The sequence below is a fragment of the Perca fluviatilis genome, chromosome 12, assembly GCF_010015445.1.
Source record: "Perca fluviatilis chromosome 12, GENO_Pfluv_1.0, whole genome shotgun sequence".
Classification (NCBI taxonomy): Eukaryota; Metazoa; Chordata; class Actinopteri; order Perciformes; family Percidae; genus Perca; species Perca fluviatilis.
In genome coordinates, this window is record NC_053123.1 from 11,351,527 (window position 1) to 11,371,784 (window position 20,258).

Consider the following 20,258-nt stretch of genomic DNA (forward strand, 5'->3'; position numbering starts at 1 on the left):
AAGTTTATGTGAGAAGCACAGAGAACGTATAAAATTATAACAGGCATTATTACGCATCTGGGTTGATCTGATTCAAACTTGCAGGGCACACATACATGTGAATGCACCTAAGACAGATTGATTTAAGCAGGTGTTTTAGAATAATTCCGTCAAACACAAATAAGGAAAATTATAAGGCCATCCAATTGGTATTCGGAGCAAGTTTTAAAAGCTATCCTTCAGCCTTCATATTGCAGTCATGTTATGAAATATTTATCACAGCTCCCAGTTTACTCTTCTTTAAGAAGTGAAAGAGCTAAAGGAAAGACAGAGCCTTTTCTCTTTACTGCACTTCCATGATAATGATGAAATTACAGAAAAATATTCCAGCAATGAATGTTATTGTTATTACCGTTTGTTGTTACCGTTATATATATATATATATATATATTAGGGCTGGGCGATATGGAGAAAATCAAATATCACAATATTTTTGACCAAATACCTCGATATCGATACCGAAACGTTAATGTAGTGTTAACTATTGGTGCTTTCACAAAATATTTACACAATGAGATTTTTAATAAATAATCATCAGTAATGTGGCTATAATGACTAAGTGGGTAAAGGCAAATGACATCACTTTAATGTAATGCAGCTTTTAAAACCAGGAAAAGACAACACTTATGTCATTTCACGATATTACGATATCCAAAGTCTAAGACGATATCTAATCTCATATCACGATATCGATAAAATATTGATATATTGCCCAGCTCTAAAATATATAAAACATCCCTTGTATTTTCTTCTGGCCCCTGCCCAGAGTTAGCAGAGTGTCTCAGATTTCTCAAAGGTCTCTCTGTCCAAGAGAGAGAGATCAATTGTAGAAACAGGGATGCTATCCTGATGTCAAAACAATGCCAGCAGCATCCAAAGCATTGTTTTTGGATACACGCTCACACACAGCAGTATCATTAACTTGGTTGAACTCTGCCACTATATCATGGAATATGGTTGAACAACAACAACCCCAGGGCAGATTTGTCATCAATTTGTCTTTTTTTTTTGTCTTCTCTGAGGGAATACCCTTGATGCATAGGAGGGCAGTGGAGAGAGCAAACGTAGGTATCGCATCATCAGATAGATGTGAAAGACTCGGGGGAGTTTGAAAACCTTTCGGCCATTAAGTTAAAGGGTCAAGATCTCCAGCTATCAAAATAACTGGTGTGTATACAGGAGGAGATGTTGGTCTGCTTGAAGAGATGCTTAAGTCCCACAGGCTACTGTATGGGATGCATAGACATAAGATGGAGGGTTCTTCAGTTGAAGTTAACAAACAAAAAATAATTCTCAAGCACTCGGTGGAAGTGACACTTTCACTCTTAACAAGATGGATGGGTCGATGATGGAGTTACACTTAACCTTGTCATTGTTTTGGATTGCTGCAATAATAATAAACATTTGCATAAAGAAAGCATATTGTCAGCTCCCATGTTGATAAGAGCATTAAAAACTAGAAAAATATCCCTTTTAAAGTACATTTAGAACAGATAATTCACGAGCCTAACAACCCAAATGGCCTACCATCTTTGACTGCCTGTTTGGCCTGGATAAAACAATGGATGAATGACAATGTTTTAAAACTCAACAAAGACAAAACAGAGATACAGCTGTTAGGTCCTGAATTTAAGAGAGAGAAACTTTTTAATAGGCTTGGGGACGTGGCTCATCAGACCAAATCGGAAGGGAAAAGTCTTGGTGTCATTTTAGATATTTTAGCTTCACCATTAAACGAGCATTTTTACACTAGAAATGTGGCGACCTTATGCTTTACATGGACTATTGCACTGAACTCTTCACTGGAACATTAACCAAACAACTGCTAAAAAACTTCTTTAACTCCCCTTTCAAAACAAAGCACATTAAGCTGTGCCTACAACTAAGCTACCCATCTCTTTTAGAATTTATTTTAAGGTCCTTTTATTAACATATACAGTAAAGCTCTTGATGATATAGCATCTTCATGCGTGTCAGACCTTTTAACTCCTTATAAGCCAACAAGAGCCCTGAGATCCTCTGATACTGGTGTTTTAACTGTTCCCAAAGTAGCCCACAAAGCAAGGGGAGAATCTGCTTTCAGCTCTATCAGAAATGCTCTGTTGACTCTTAAAATTCAACTGAAGCCCTACCTATTCAGGCTGGCTTTTAGGTAATGTGGTTCGCTTTTAGCTTTTTACTACTGCAACTTTTATAACTTTTAGCTCTGTGCCTTTTTATTTTTATTGTTTTTATTCTATTTTTATGATTTCGTTTATCTTATGTATGTTGTCATTTCTATCCATGTTGTTTTTCTTTAATGTGTTTTGTTTTAATACCACACTGTAAAGCACTTTGAGCTGCATTTATTTGTATGAAAGGTGCTATACAAATACAGTTCTTATTTTTAACTATGAACAATCATGTGATTAATCACAATTACATATGTAAATTGATTAACAGCCCTAATTCATATATATATATATATATATATACCAACACCAACTCTACATAGATCTGGAGGCGTCAGCGCTTGAATAGCAAGTATGCTGATACTTTACATAATTATTTTGAACTGGCAGTGAGATTTTAAGCGGTGGGAGGGAAGTATATTGTTTTGGCTCACCATGGCTCCCACCCAGGTAATTATTTCAGGTGTCCGTGCTTTACACAAAGTGATCATAAAATAAAACACGGACGCACCGTAGATAATGTAAATCAACCTCTGACCCACATTCAGAGGGACGGACATGGAGTACTGAATCTTTACCATCTATGTAGTTTCAGAGTATCTGTTGCCGAGAGAAGAGACACATTTTTCACTTGGAGTGTAAAAATTGACAATGAGACACGGCAAGACAATGTTTAAACACTTTAAATATATATGTAATATTTCTGCATTAAAATGTCTAAAAACGACTGTACCTATGTTATATAATGATTTTTGTTTTGTTTTGTACATTATCCCAAATGTTTCCAACAATATTAAAAAATATTTGATCAAGGAAACGGAGTGTATTGTTTTGGTCGCCTATCAATGGTGTCATATAAAGTTTGACCCCTCTAGTTTCTCTAACTTCCGGCAACAACCCGGAAAAACGCCCAGAAGCACCAGATGATACGTTCATTGTAAATCTTATTGAAATTGAAAGCATGTACTGCCCGGCCTGCAGTGAAACAGAGCCGATGGTTTCTCTTTAATCAGAGCTGTCACATATGAATGTAACAAAGTGTGAAATTTGGATTTATTGTAAGAACGTTATCAACCACGAAAAGTAAGCAGGCAATAAACCGAACCAAGTGACATTCAGTACATTGGACAATCGCATATCCAGTGCTATGCAAATTTGTGCTTTGCAACTCATGGCTACTGTACGTTATCTATATAATCCTTCAGGAACCATTAACACCTAATATTTCTATGATATTAGATACAATATTTATATTGCTATTTCCACCAAATATTCACTAAATGAGGTGCAAATAAAATAATTATTCAATAGTTTTAATTTATACTGTGCTTACATTACAAAACAATACCATGGCTGGTTAGTTGTTGTTGGGAACACATGGTAAGTCCTTACCTGCTGCATACTGTTATAAGGCTTTATAGTTTAATCAAGAATGCCAGAAGAAGCATAGACGCAAGCCAAAACCTCTCAAACAGTAATGGTGCACAAACTGGTGCAAGGCTGTCAGAACACAAACATCCTCTATATTTAGTAAACCCTAGTAATCCATAATAAGGCAAAAAATATATATGAGGCTATTTTAACACGTTTACAATTACAACCTTCACTTTTACATTAAACAATAGATGAATATGCAAGTATGCAATGTCATGCCAAACATAGCAGGTTTCCTTGTGCTCTAGGCATATTTAAAGATTTGTTTAGACATATTATTGCCAACAGTAGAAAATCTGTAATTATGAAACTGTTCTGCTTGAGGCCTAATGAACACGCTTGCAAACTAAACTAACAAAAGACTCACAAAGCTTTGCCTGGAAACAATGCCTAAAGAAAATTGGTATGATAACATGAATCCAAATACTCAACTTGGGTATGCGTGTATAAGTGTGAGTGTGTATGTGTGACACTACGTGGGGGGATGGTGGTGCACATAGATAGCTGCCCTAGGGGTCCTTTTGCATTATTAATACAGGGATCTGTAGCTGGGGCTCTTACTCAGATATAATACCACTGCCTCCTGCATGTAATTTCAACGTGATTTTGATTCTGCTCGCCCACCCACCAATTAATCTTCTTCATTGTTATTATTCAGGTACATGTAGAAGAAAAAAGTTAATAATCACATCCACTCTGCGCGGGCAGCTTTTGAGACAAAGCTGGCAGGCAAAGCAACAAGGCAAATTGGACAAAACCATTGTTAACTTCAAAGTGGCATCTGACAAATTGGGTCACTAATTAATGTTTTTGCTGTATCCACCTGTCAATCATGTAACTTTAGAATTTCATTATCAGTAACAGTCTCACAGCCAAGTTAAGGGCTGCTTTTCTGAGTTCACCATCGCCTGAATATTGTTGACCAGTCGAGGAGAGATAATTCAGGCTGATGGTAACCATGCTGTCTGAGTTATTGTTGTTGGGTTCAGAAATGTCAGAGCCTCAGTTGCTTTGGGAAGGTTCGCCAACATGCATCTATAAGAGGTTAAATCGGTCATGTCAGCTGTCAGTCACAGGTGCAGCCAGTATGTTTGAGTCAGCGTGTCCTGTGGTTGGTCCTTAGTTCGGGAAATGGGACTGACTACTCTGGTGTGAATGGACGCTGTGCAGAAAGTGGGAGCTGTCAAAACAACTTTACTAAGCCTGGGGCGAAAGGCAAGTGGGTGAGGCTAACACAGCACTTTTTTACTTTTCCATAGTTTTAAGCCCAATAAAGTATTGGCGGGATTCAATAAGCGCCCATTAGCCTCCATGTGTAAGATGCCATATTATTTTAATTTCATTCCAGCTCAAAACTGCATGTCAGGCAACTCCTTATCCACATAGGTAACACACATATGATAATGAAAATTGTGTTTTTCAAAGATGCAAAAACCATGGTTTAAAGGGGTGATAGAATGCAAAACCGATTTTACCTTGTCATAGTTGAAAAACGACAGTTCGGTGGGTAAATAGGACATGCATAGAACCTCAAAATCCCATCGACCCCCCTTTTCCTCGGCAAATCTCACAATTTGAAACTGCTGCTGAAAACGTGCGAATCTCAACAAAGCTAAATGTTGACGTCAACTCCTCAACTCCTAGTCTTTGTCACGCCCCAACATTTGCATAGGCTACACCACTGACCTGAGGTCAGCTTAGTCTTCTGAATCTAGGTCACGCAGATCTCTGATATTACATCACTAAATTCACTTCTGAGACTTTTTTATGCGAGAAATCAACTATGTAGGGCTCAAATATGGGCTGTTTTATGAAAACAAATTGCAAATTTGGTAAGACAGTGTCGGACTTCAAGAGCTCCACAATGTGCCGTAACAGGTGGCGGCTGCTGGCCGGGTTTGATGTCTTCCCGGTCGGCCTCTCCTCCTTCACAGACCCGCTGAGCTGGAGCTATGTCAGGATCTCCCACACGAGCTGCACTGTGTACTTTAGAAAGAAGAAAGACAGTTTGGAAGTTTTTCAAGGATATTGGAAATGAACCATGTCGTAAATGCAGTGTTCCAGGCTGTGTGTGTGTGTGTGTGTGTGTAGCTACGTGTGTTTGTGTAGCCCTGTGTGTGTGTATGCGTGTAGCTCCGTGTGTGTGTGTGTGTGTAGCTACGTGTGTTTGTGTAGCCCTGTGTGTGTGTATGCGTGTAGCTCCGTGTCTGTGTGTGTGTGTGTGTGTGTATGTGGTTCGCTCAACCAATCAGCGCGCAGCTCATCTAAATATTCATGAGCATACCATATTTGGAAGAAAAGCTGTCGTTCCAAACACGGCCAAAACACAGGGATGCATAAGGAAATACCCTATATAATCATTCTATCACCCCTTTAAAGTTTAAAAGCTTTAGTCTCTGCATGCATGCTACATGATGAGACAGGAGGGGTCTTCCTAATTGGACATAACGACCTAACACTCTCTGCTGTCACCATAAGATCTGGCTCTTGTCAGTCATAACTCAGTCAAGTTAACAGGCAAATAAAAATGCATATACTCAGAACGTTTTATGGCAAATACAACTACATTTTAGACTAATACAATTCCTTCTTCACTTAAACATTGAAAGGTTTGTTATTTCACAAAACATTTTAAATAGTTAACCGATGTGAGGGAAAGATTGACAATATAGAGTAAGGAGCAATATTATATTGTTCTAAAACAGTAAGCAAATTCAAAGAATCTGAATAAATACAATTGCATTTAAATAGAACACCCAACAATAGAAAGATAAAAGAGATTCAACAGGATTAATAATAGGAAAATGCAATTACCCATGGTAATGAACATATCACACAGAGGGCCAACCAATCTGACATTCAATTATGCAATGCTTTTGTGCTAAAGAAAATGCTAAAGCTCAAGTAAAAGTCCTACAGTCATCATTTTTGGAAACCCTGCTTCAGTCGGAGTAACACATCCACTAATCCTGTTCTGTACTCTTTGAGGACTGTGTCTCTTATCCACACAACCTAAAGTGGACTGTAAGATAGCAGGAAATAGGTGAGGAGAAGGATAAGCATAAGACAGCTAAAAGTGTGTCCAGAGAGTGTGACGCACCAGATTGATGCACTTTCGTAAGAAAAGTATGTTTTTTCACAGGGGTATCTCACTCTGGATCCTGGCTGAGCCCCAAAATGTCTTTAAACATGCCTGGGCCAGTCTATTCCATCTCATCTATACCTGAGTGGTTTTAGGAAATACCTTATGCATTTGCTAAGCAATAAAAGTTGGGCTTTAGGTGATAGAATATGCTTTCTGATTGCTTGAGCAGCCATAGATAATAATTTAAATCCCCACCATAAACTTTCCTCAGACAACTTCACAAGTTTTTAAGATTTGAAATGCAAAGTAGTTTTATGCTGTGATATTGGAAACCAAATGCTTACTCAATCAAGGAGTAAAGTGGAGAAAACACTCCATATCTCTTGGGCGCCTAATTGAAGTTCAACATCTTAAATAGTACCTGCCAGTTCAAACACCTATTCCACTTGGGTGTAAAACTATGTTAACATCAACAAACATTAACAACAAAGTTACTAAACAGGGAGGGACTATAAATCGCGTCTGTTTTTTTGTATTTCAAGAGCGAATTGCTCCACAATATGAATACAGATTGGTCACTTATTTTGTTGTATAATCACAATATTACACTTCAGTGATGCGCCATCAGACCTGGAAATTAAGCCCTCTCATGTAATATGGCTTTCAAACGTCAACGTTAAACGCTGATGCAGTTTTAAATGTTTTATTACCACGAGTTTACAGACGTCTCTGCTGATTGAGTATCACCTGGGACCTGAGCACCCACCCACCAAACGAGAGAAAACCTATCTCAAACATAGACTTAATATTTACAGTCTATGGTCTGACTGTTGCACACCATTCTGAGATTGAACGTCTCTCTCTCTCTCTCTCTCTCTCTCTCTCTCTCTCTCTCTCTCTCCCCCCACCCCTCCCCGTGGAGTCGAAAATCCAGCTCTTCCACTTAGCTGCTCCCTCTAGAGGCCTGGAGAACTTCCGTTGTGTAATCTGGATGCAGCGTTTTTTTGTTGCATTTGTTTTCGGGGTTTGTGTGCTTTTCTTTTTGCAGCGTTTTTTTATTCGCAGCGCGTTTGTGTATTTGGTTGTGTTGTGTGTATTTGCATCACGTTTATGTATTGGTATTTTGGTCAAATCAATTAAGTTGTTTTTCTTTTTGTTCATCGCTTCTTGTTTCGGGGTTTGTGTGCTTTTCTTTTTTCAACGTTTTTTACTTTACTTATGTATTTGGTTGTGTTGTGTGCATTTGCAGCGCATTTGCTGAATGATGCACATGTGTTGTCAAATTAATGAAGTTGTTTTTAAATTTGCTTGTGTTTTCTGAAGTTGCAGGGCGGTTGCCCCTGTCGTCCACTGTAGATGTGAACCGGATCTTATTACATAATGTAAAAACATGAGCTTTATTTGTAGAGCAATTTAATAAGACTTCAACTCAACTAAATAGAAGTGAAAAGACAGTAGACAACAGTAAATAAACACAATACAATTAACAGCATACACTAAAACAAGCCAGGTAATAAAAGGTACATTTTTAACCGTAATTTGAAATCAACTTAAGATTCAGTGAGGTAAATGACCCCAGAGGTTATGATCCAAAGCTCCAAATACTGTATGAATGCTCTTTTGACTGGGTGCATGGTTAAGGCAGGTTTTAAGTGAATGAGACAGAAGGCTTCTGCTTAAAAGGGGAACAGAGTGAAACTAGACCAGTGCAATAGGCCCCATCTGACTGACTTACTTAGGGAGTTCCTTCCAATCGAAAATGTCTTTACTCAAACATACAGACCAAGATGAGATGGATTGCAGACAGGGCCTGTTTTTTTTTCCCCAGAAACCTTTCACTTCTGTTCCATAAACAGAATGGAACTCCAGCTCAAACATATTTGAGGAACTCAACAAACACAAATCAAATAAATTTTTTTAAGAAAAAGACAGGTATGTCAGCTAATTTATTTAAATGATTAAAAGGCAAGCTGCTATTATTGAAAGACGTGCAGATGCTTACTGTTTATGGCAACATATCAGATTATTGTAAACAATCCTTTAATCTTTGCAGGTATGTCACTTCTCCTAGGGCTGCACGATACGAGGAAAATATACGATATGCAATAATGTTGAATATCGCGATGATTTTACTTGCATGTATGTGTATAATGTACTTGGTTCTTATTCTTCTAAAATACAACAAATTGCTTGTTGAATTTAAAACAAATAAAAGGAAATCATTTCTAACATTCTTTTATTGATACTGAATTGACAATAACAGGCACCACTAAAAAAGAATGACAGTTACACTTTAAAGTGCAGATTTCTACTCATATTTTCTTTCAACTAACATAAAGAATCTCGTAGTATCTATTCTAATATGTCGCAACCTTTTGCGATATGTATATGGCGCCAATTGATATCGCAATGACGATAAAAAAAACGATATATTGTGCAGCCTTAACTACCTCCCGCTCCTCTCTGCCTGTCAAAATTGTCCTTGTCAAATATTTTCAGCACTTAAAAGTGAAAATGATTGAAACCATGTGAATAGTGGCTATGTCTGCAGGTACTATACTCTCCACAGTCAGTCTAAACATTCCCGCAACAGCAGCTCCAGACTCCTATTGCACTTTTCACAGATCTGTAAAATATTATTGAAAACTCTTTTCAGAAACGAAAAAAAAAATGTCAGGGATGAGTGGTGGTTCATAACAGTCATTATTTGTTTAGAAATATACAATTTAAATTAAAATGGTGTATTGATTTCAATCTTTAACCTAAGTACTAAATTAGTAAGTCCAGCTCTAATCAGTTCTTTCATTAGCTATAAAACTGTAATTGTAACGGTCAACTTACAACACCTTTTTGAACTGAAATTATCTGACTTTTCTATTTAATTAAACTTTTATGAAAATGTTCAGAGGACATTTTCTTAAAATCGTATGTAATACTTTCCTAAATTTGGTGTGACAAAGGTAATGTTGGAGATTATCTGAGGAAAACAGCCCCTTCAAATTCTGGTATTAAAATGGAAATAGAAAGCCCTTTGTTTTCTAATCAGTTGAGATTTTGTGAAGAATTCATAAACTTTTTATAGTTTTATAAGTTTTTTTGTTCTTATCTCAAAACAGACTGGTCCAAATTAAATCAGTGTTTGAACAGATGACCATCGCTGCATTTGTTTCTAGAGAGGACTGCTACTTATCTTCAACAATTCATCCACTACAATACAAAGAGCTTAATTGATTAAATGGAGTTGGCCTTCAGGTTGCTGTTGTATCTGTAAAAAATATTGAGTGTGCCAGTAATATTGTGAAGGGGTATTCACAGTGAGTTAGACTTATTTGTCGTTATGTTCTTTATTTGGCTAATTATATTCCTCATTTAGCCTAAGGGACAGATGAGAGGATGAGAGCAGAGTAGGAGGCCTGGTCACCGTGCAGGTAATTCACTGTGATATTTTACTTCAACTTTAAAATGAAATGATATACATATATATTTCTTTTTTTTCATTCCTTCATAAGAGTTGTTTTTTGTTTGATAGGGAATCTTTTGTGAGTATAAGTTGTTTCAGCTTTGAATTAACCCAGACTTCAAAGTCTTTTGAGACTGGCAAAACATTGGACTTCTTCCCAGGAGAGAAGCATGTCTGCCTTCTTTCAACATTTCCAAATTGCAAAGACAAAATGTCCATCATCTCTATTTGTGTAACAGCTGAGAAGGAGAGCTTGAACGTGTTGAGTCTGAATGTGCAGACAGACTAGCAATTAGCGGTATGTCAAGCATGACAGAAAAGTAACTAAAAGCATATTCTATCTGGAGAAAAACTTGACCATGATCAAATGGGGTCACTGAGAAGAAGAATAATAATAATAGGAACTTATTCTGTCCATCTAATCATTTTTCCATCTGTCCACCATTCAATTCATTAAAGGGGTGATAGAATGCAAAACCGATTTTACCCTGTCATAGTTGAATAACGACAGTTCGGTGGGTAAATAGGACATACATAGAAGCTCAAAATCCCATTGACACCCCTGTACTATGAAAATCTCATATTTTGAAACTGCCGCTGAAAACGGGCGAATCCCAACAAAGCTGGAAGTTGGCGTCAACCTCCCAAAAACCGGAACCTTTGTCAGCCCATGGGTGTATTAAGAGAACGGTCACGTCCCAACATTTACATAGGCGCTAACAACACTGAGTGAAGTAGTTTTCTGAATCTAGCTAGGTCACGCGCGAATCTCTGCTATTCCATTACAAAATTCACTTCTGAAACTTTTTATGCGAGAAATCAACCATATAAAGCTCAAATATGGGCCGCTTTACGAAAATGGATGGCTAATTGCAAAATTTTTTCCGACTGTGTGCCGGGAGTTTAGTGCCGGTGTTGGTGCTGCCTGGGTTGCTACATCGCCGCCCTGACGCGCAGTGTCAGCGAGCTGTTCCCCCGCAATCTTTTACGCGCAGCCCGCAGGTTCCAGTTAATCTTATAATGGGTATGTGTGTTGAGTTATTTAAACAAACAATCGGAGAAATAAACGCTATCGTCCGCGAGTCTCATTGATAAGAGCCGCGGTGAGATGGAGTCCATCAATGAGAGCTAGCTAGCCTCCTCCTAACTCTGACATTCACAAAAATACATTCAATTGAAATCCGAAATCGGACAAGTGTTAGCTAAGCTTTGTAAGACCTTGAGGAACCTGTAATATTCATGCCGACGAAATTCAAACTGTAAATATACTTTAGTTATGCGAAGTGAGCAAGCTGCGATATTTCCCCATTGTAATGAATGGGACATATAGCAAGCAGCTGCTGGTCCTACAAAGCGCATGCGTTCAAATATAAAATCAAATCGACACAACGGTTAGCTTTATAAACATTGGGGAATGATGTTGTTTAAGTGGTGGACGAAATTCAAACTGTAAATATAATTTAGTTATGGCAAAGTGTAGCCAGCTAGCCACGGTATTTCCCCATTGTAATGAATGGGACATATAGCAAGCAGCTGCTGGCGTCCTACAAAAGGCACCGCGTTCATAAAAATGCCTTAAAATCAAATCGGACACAACGGTTAGCTTTATAAAACATTGGGGAATGATGTTATATAAGTGGCGTGACGAAATTCAAACTGTAAATATAATTTAGTTATGACGAAAGTGTAGCTAGCTAGCTGCGGTATTTCCCCATTGTAATGAATGGGACATATAGCAAGCAGCTGCTCGTCCTACAAAGACGCCTCGCGTCCGTAAAAATGCCTTAAAATCAAATCGGACACAACGGTTAGCTTTATAAGACATTGGGGAATGATGTTATATAAGTGGCATGACGAAATTCAAACCGTAAATATATTAGAGTTATGCCGGCAGCTGGCCGCGGAGCCCCGTAGTGCAGTATCCACAAAGGGTGACTTTGCCCTGGGTATGGAGCGCAGTAGGCTGCCGCTTTCTCGTCAGACTGTGTGGAGCTCCTAAAGTCTGACACGTCTTACCAAATTTGCAATTAGCCATCAATTTTTGTAAAACGGCCCATATTTCAGCTTTATATAGTTGATTCTCGCTTAAAAAAGTCTCAGAAGTGAATTTGGTAATGAAACATTGCAGTGTCTGGAATATGAGATTCTGTCGCTTCTCTAATGTATGTGTATTGGGGATTCGCTCAACCAATCAGCGCGCGTCTCTAATGTCTGCGTATGGCAAGTCGCTCAACCAATCAGCGCGCAGCTCATCTAAATATTCATGACCATACCATATTTGGAAGAAAAGCTCTTGTTACAAATAGGGCCAAAACACAGGGATGCATAAGGGCCAATAAAATATCAACCAGGCCATTTTCAGCCCAACCAATGTTACATACCCCATTAGGAGACCATAAGGCACAGTGTGAAATACCCTATATTATCATTCTATCACCCCTTTAAAAGAAAAAAACAGCAATGCTGGTGTTAAGAACAATACTTGTGGTGTTGGTTTTATTAGGTGTAATGAGCATGTAGATGGTGCATTTTATTGGAATAAAAAGAAAATTGACATCATTAGCAGTGTCAAATCCTTGAAACGAGGATTGCCAGGCTGCCAAACATCTTTTCTCATTGGAGTCATGTCCGAACTATTCATAACAAACACCTAAAATCAAAATAGAAAATGCTTAATGTCTCACAGCATTGCAACATTTTAAAATAATTCAGCATTTATGTAGATATGAAAAGCTAGATGTTTTAGTAGACCTTGTATGTGATGACAGTTTGACAGTTTTTCCAAATCCGGTTCAGCTCTACTCCACTTAAAATCTACCATTCATTGCAAAAACTGCATGTATCTAAAATGGAAATAATTATCCTGCCATGGCATAAAGTACTAGCTGTGAGACTGTGAATTATACTTCCTTGCTACGTAATGCTTTTAGTCCTTACCTACAGTATATCGCTGCTATACACTGTATAAAAAAACAAGCTTCTTACAGGATTTTGCAACAGTTAACAACCTGACCCTGACACTGCTCTGACTCTGTGTGAAAATAACTCACAGTGCTTGAATGGTAAGTCCGATGAGCCAATTAAGGAAGCAATAGTTAACAACTTGTCAACATTCTCTAACAATAAATCCGCCGCAGATAATTTCATAAGCCTTTTGCCTCAAACCCGCCAAAGCTTGCATTCTTAGTTGTCCTGTCCAAACTCATTAGACTCTCCTGTTGGCTAATACATTTGGACCCTCCACTGCCTTCCTGATAAACATACACATGATCCATTGTGACAGAATAATAAAACATAGGCAAAAAAGGGTGCAATTAGGTTTATAATCTATGGAGATGAGCAATTAATGGCTCGTAGGAAGCTGCGATTCTGACTTTTAATCAGTCCAATGTTTTCTGTGCCCATAAACTCGTGATGGACCCTCATGAATAATGCATGCTTCGTTAACGCTGATGTTCCTATCACCCAACGTGCTGCTATGTCTCAGCACAATGGATCACATTCATACCTGATAGTTCATGCATCACATTGTTACTGATCACATTGTTACTAATAACATTGCGTGTCCGGACCACAGCACTGATCGCTCTACTATGGCCTTGATGAATTATACTTCTACTTGTAGATCTAGTCTAATTCATGTTGCAGTTTAGGGTTACGACCTTTTTTGAAGTTATAAGAAAAAATACATGAGCCTATACTAATACTAAGCAATGGCAACTCATCATAACTGTCATTTAAATCAGAACAGATACATTTAAATGTAAATCAATTACTTTATTTCTACTCTAATTTTCTGCAATAATTTGACTACTAAACACATAAACTATCACTGAGAGTTGTACAGCAAACTGTGATTTTTTTACCTCTGTCATTTTATGATATTCATAAATTTTGAAAGGAATAGTTTAAGATGTTGAAAAAATATCCTTATTCCCTGTACTGCCAAGACTTGCCTGAGAAGATCAATACTATTTTAATTTCCACTTTAATTTAAAACTTTTTTTACACCCTGGAGGTGGTTAAGTTAGCTTAGCTTAGCTTTGCATAAAGACTTTAAACTACCATCACACCAATTGCCTCATCTAACTGACGGCAAGACAGCAAGTAAGCATATTTGTGTCAAATACATGTCAAAAACATTCCTTTAGTAGCTGGAAGAAGGCCAAATTGAACTACCAAGAAAATTTCCACAGTGTGAGTGAGGGTTTTAATTTGGATGCAACCTATTCCCTTAGGATGCAAATGGAGGAGTGTACCTTCAGCGCTGACACAGGTCACATTCTGGGCTGCAGCTCCAGGACCACAGGAGCCTTTAGTGGGAATGCATCTTTCTTCCTGTTGGACCTGCCACACGTAGCAGGCAGGATCCTCACAGGGGATGGACTCCACTAGATGAGGGCAGGTCTCCGGAGGACTGCTGGACTGCCACAGCGCCTCTCTCCTCCTCTGTCTGAAACCTGACAGAGAAGAGGAGGGGGGTGGGAGGGAACAGGAAAAGGTTGTCAGAGAAGCAATTGATATTCCTGTACAACAGTGAGCATGTTGTCATACACAACGTTTACAGAACCCCTCTCAGCCAATCCATATAATACAGTATATGTGGACTTTACTGGACATTATTAAAAGCTCAAGTTAAAGGGGAATCAAGAAAACCGTGTGAAAGAAGAAAGGGTGGAGGAGTCTGTCTATTTTACTTTTGTTTGGCCATGTCAGGCACCATAGCACCTTGGCCATTGCATCATGGCTTTTTTTACTTTTACAGCAAAACTGTTCTTATCAGAAGGGAATATAATTTTGTTGCAATTATTTTTACCCTGGAATTATGCTGTGGTGTATATATATATATATATATATATATATATATATATATATATATATATATATATATATATATATATATACATATACATAGTAGTAGTAATAGTAATGGAGAGACAAGTGCTACATCTACTTATTAGACTCAATTTCAGCACCGGGAGCTGTCCACAGCATGATCTAAAGAGTTTCTGTATCTGGGGATACAGTCATTTAACAGGCTGTAGGGGGAGGAGTGTAGTGTATTTGGTAGCGATGCTGTAATGTTGTGTTGAGAGGAATCCGCTGACGATGTTTCTTGATTATAAAGGTTTATTTACATCAAATAATTCAGCATCAATTTACAAGCTCTGAAGAGCCCGGAGAGCAACAGTTTTCCCAATTCTCCAATGGTCACTCTGTCTTTCTTTGTTTGAAAACGGTATATATCTATAATGTGTGTAACATAGATGGGGGAGGAAACAATACTTTGACCAATGGCTATCATCCTTTTGGAACCAAGCCAACAAGGGCATCCCTAATTCTAGGGCCCCACTGATAACGCTTTCCAGATGTTTCCAGAGAAGTGTCCAGTGTCTGTCGACTAAAGTTCATATGGGTTTCTTTGTTACCAAAAACTTAAGACAAAGTTTAACAGGGCTGATCACTCACAGATTTACTTATGTTTTGAAGCCTGTTCTCTACAGATATTGAATAGGATAAAGGTGTGCAACTTTGATTACCGTTTTATTTTACTCTCAAATGTGTATTGTTGATGAATTCACCAGTGTACACGTTTTCAGGGAATTTCTGTCAGCCGTTTCTACAAGAAACAGCTTCCATTGCCCATAGAATATATCTGGTGTGGAGCACCACTGGGAAGATGGTAGAATTAAAAAAAAACAGGAAAAAGGTGTTATAAAAATCGGCACATGAACTGTTTAAAAAGTTAGGAAATGTTAAATTTATATCCTACATGGGCAATGCATCTTGGGAGATAAAGTTCAGTTTTTTTCCAATTAGTTCTAATGTTATCTAATTAATTGTTTATAAAATGTTTTAAAAGTTGGCATATGAACTATAATAAAAAGAATACAATGCAAAACGTTACCCTAAATGGGCAATATATCTCGGGAGATACAGAGTGTAACTTAGAAAATAGAGATCATATTTTTGAAAAAAACATGAACTTGTGACATTTTAGTCTAGATACATAAAAAAATAGCAATTAATAATTTTTCCATCAAATTTATTTATGCTTGCCCCTTTAAGGGTTAAATAGATTGGTGTGGAGTGAGACCCAAAATCTGTTTCTACTTTCTCCACTATTAAGTAAATGAGATTTTAGCTTTGTATTAATGAAGTTAAATGTATAGTAGATTTATGAGACTGCTGTACAAGTGTTGATATACCCAAAGAGAGAATTTTGGACTGGCCAGATTTAACCTAAAAGCTGGTTGTTGCCAATTTGTGACCTGCTCAGTCCCGTCAGTTTTCCCAGGCTGTCTGGGGATTCAAAATGTAGATCATCACCTGGTTCTTCATACACCACAAGACTCCTGGCATTGTCATATTTCCTACAAACTTCATTAAACTTGAGGTTTGAAAATTCAACTCAGATTCTTTTACATTTCAGTTTTAGCTTCTATTTAGGCTTCCTTGGTATTGTGAGACTCATTGTTAGATTGTCTAGTTGTTAGGGTCTATATTTTTGCACTGATTTTATTATCATTAGCCACATTTTTTATTACTTAAAATTAGGGCTGTCAGCATTAACGCATTAATTGCATGCCGCCATTTATTTAATTTTATTAATTAATTTATTTTACACTTCACTCTGCTTCGCGTCGTGCCTAACAATGCCCCATAGCTGGTCTAAAATCACTAGAATCAACTAACTGCAGACCTGTCAGCATCGTAGAAGACTCGGGTCTTAAAGACGTACTACGGTTGGCATGTTCTGACCTGGTTTATACATTGCCGTCAAGGAGGACAGTAGTTTGATGTATACACAGCCGGTACGGCATGGAGAAAGCAGCCAAACTGGAACTGCTGCAAAGTGTAAACGCTGTCTCATTAACCAGTGATCTGTTACTAGACGTCAGTGAGTAATCAAAATTATTTAGGAGTTACTGCACACTATGTTGACTCTGGTTGGACTTTGCACTTGTTTGCCTGAACGATTCAACAAACAGAAGAACAACCTTATGCTTGTGCCAAGCACTTAAGCGAAGTTGCAGAGACATGGGGCATTGTAAATAAAGTTACAACTATCGACACAGACAGTGCACTGAATACGATCGCAGCAGCAAGACATTTTTCTTTTGTTTACAGTAAATAAATAATTAAAACATACAAATCTTAAAGTCAAGTTCATTTGATTCCCAATCAAAATACACTGGTAAGAATCACTTTCCTTTGTTAAAATGTACTTAAAAACAGTTCTGAAATGCAGAATAATATAATTTTAATCATTTGATAAACTATAGAAATTTAGCGATTAATCGTGATTAAGGAAAAATGAATCGTTTGACAGCCCTACTTAAAATTCACAATTAGGAAATCTTTATGTTTAACAAGGAAGACAAGGCACACAGTGTTAAAGAGTATGATCACATGGTTTTAAAAAGACTACCAATATATTTCCTATTTTCATGTACTCATGCATTCAAATGTTCCTTCTGCAAGGCGATATTGTTCACTGTAGTTTACAGTAAAAGACACAAATGCAATGAGCACACAAAAATAAAAAGTAGGGAAAGATGCCAATAAGCTGCTGAACTTGGAAAGTGTGTCTCAGTAACTAAACTAGGAAACTAAAAACAAAAAAGGTTAACCTAAAGCACTAACATTACAAATTAGGAGGAACACGATTTCAACTGCATTTTAACAACCAATTTCCATCCCGTTTTTAACATTACAAACAAACATATTCTCTTTCTTTTCTGAGATAAATGTATGAGCCCACATATTATGGGGTGGTGGGACTAATTGATCAACTAAATAAAAAAATAAAAACATTAAAAAAGATCTTCACCTGAATCCCATTTACCAAGTGAGAAGAGATACAAGGGGAGGTGAGGGAAATAATGAGCCTAATGGCACGGCAAAGGAGATGGTGCTTTAAAAAAGTTGGAGCCTTCCACAATGACACCTGCCTCTCCAATTACTGAGTCTCACTGTCTTTTCGCTACTGCTGCCGCCGTTTCCGTTACTAAATTGGGGTCTGCCAGCTGAGGTGTGCACTGGCTCCACACTAGTACATGCTGAACATCTCTGTAGTGGTAGGAATGAAATCCATCATAACAGCTCATTTCAGCTCAAATTCAACTTTCAATTGTTATTTATTTCACAAGAAAGTGAAAAACCAGCGCCAAGTAATTGTCTAAATTAAGACCAACATTGTATTGTTTCAAGGTGTTAAATCATACCACTATTTCCTTATTTACTAAAAATGTAATGTGCATTTGTGGGTATGGGAAAATCATGAACTAAAATACTGTATATCTAGCCTCCAAGAAGAAGATATACACATTTGATTTCTCCAAAGATGTAATTTAGATATGACTAAAATAAGCCCCAAGGCTGAGATGTTCTTCTTATCTGATGGTTTAGTGTGAACAAAAGAAAATTCCTTTACTCCGATCACCTAAGTGAAAAGAAATCATGATTGAATAGTATGCTAGCTTTGTGCTGAATGAGAAAAAGCAGTGATTGCACAGATCAGAGCCTGAGCAAGCAGTAAGGAATACTGGTCAAAGAGAAGACACTTTTTAGAATTGCAATTATACCTTTTTTCGACCATGTGTGAGGAAATATTAGTTGAAAACAGCTTGTTGTAGAAATAAAAAGGAGTTAGGAAAACTCAATGTGGGAGACTTTTGTTAGTTCTTAAAGAGTCCTTTGATTGGATTATTGTTGTAAACAAATAAAACAATCTAATAGGCCTTTATGATAAGTGTTTAATTGGCTAATTCAATCATATCACAATGGACCAGCTGTGAGCCATTAATATTCAGGAGAAGTACACATTTAAGCAGGAGGCTAGAAAGGCAGCTTATTCCCCGGAGTCCTTATGTTTTCTCGCCCCGCAGTTTTCCTTGGATTAGGGTGGCATCTAAATCATGGTTGCAGCTGCCGCCGTGGTCCTGCTTGACGACCTGCTACGCCATTCTACTTCCTGCAGTGCCCTGCTACGCCCTGAACTACTACAACTACTATTTCTAGTCATAGTTGCATTAACTTTATTGTGACTATAATTGCCACTGTTCATCACACCCCCAACCGGCAACGTCAGATACCGCCTACCAAGAGCCTGGGTCAGTCTGAGGTTTCTGCCTAAAAGGGAGTTTTTCCTCACCACTGTGACACTAAATGCTTGCTCTTAGGGGAATTATTGGAGTTGTTGGGTCTTTGGAAATTATAGTGTGGTCTAGACCTACTCTATCTGTAAAGTGTCTTGAGATAACTCTTTTTTTTTTTTTATTGAACTACAACTAAGAAAAGCCAGGATTGGACCTGGGTATAGTCTTTCCACCGCTGTGTTTGTTTAATAAAAAGTGGCCCTGATTCTACACATCAAAGACAGATTTTCATCCGAGGCAGTTGACAATGGAAATACCAGGTGCAGCGGCTTTTGGTTTACATGTTATACCCTCTTCCCAGTTTGTGCCTAAAGTACTTATTTATGTACATATAAAAATTTTAGCTGTGCCAATGTTCTTCCAGTCCACCTGCGCAAAACCTCAATGTGGACCTTTAGTGAATATGGAAAAAGAGAATAGAAATAGAAAGTGTAGAGAGAAATATAATTCCCCATGGAGTGGCATAGACCACTGGATTACAATTTTCCAGCTTTTAACGATGTACAGTACTTTCTGCTTGGTTTACCTTAATACATCTTAGGTGTAGCTAATGCAGTGGCTAGGCTGCTTTTACATTCAATCATCTGTCCATAGACACGATGTTGGATGATATGTTCTATTTTTTAATAAAAAGAAAATGACAATGGCAGTGAGATCTAAAAGGAGATATAACATGACGAGAACAATAAAGGGCTCTAAATATGGTTTGAGTATGTGCTTAGCAAATCGTCCACTAACATGATCAACATTTTTGACACGTCATCATTAATTATCATTAAGCCAATTACCCAATCAATTGCCTTATTAGCTCATATTTTCATTCATATTCCCTGCTCTAAAACATTGATTCTCTCAAAGCTGAATCTTTCATTAAATATATATTTCTTCATGAAAGGGTTCCTACTGAG

At 37.7% G+C, this 20,258-nt stretch overlaps 1 protein-coding gene across 1 annotated transcript in view; it reads right to left on the bottom strand.

Moving 5' to 3' along the window:
• Positions 1 to 20,258, bottom strand: part of thsd7ba (thrombospondin, type I, domain containing 7Ba) — a 187,330-nt gene that overhangs the window by 70,917 nt on the left and 96,155 nt on the right. The window contains exon 8 of the mRNA XM_039819012.1: positions 14,449 to 14,649. Within this exon, the coding sequence (XP_039674946.1) occupies positions 14,449 to 14,649 (201 nt within the window). The remainder of the gene's footprint in view (positions 1 to 14,448; positions 14,650 to 20,258) is intronic.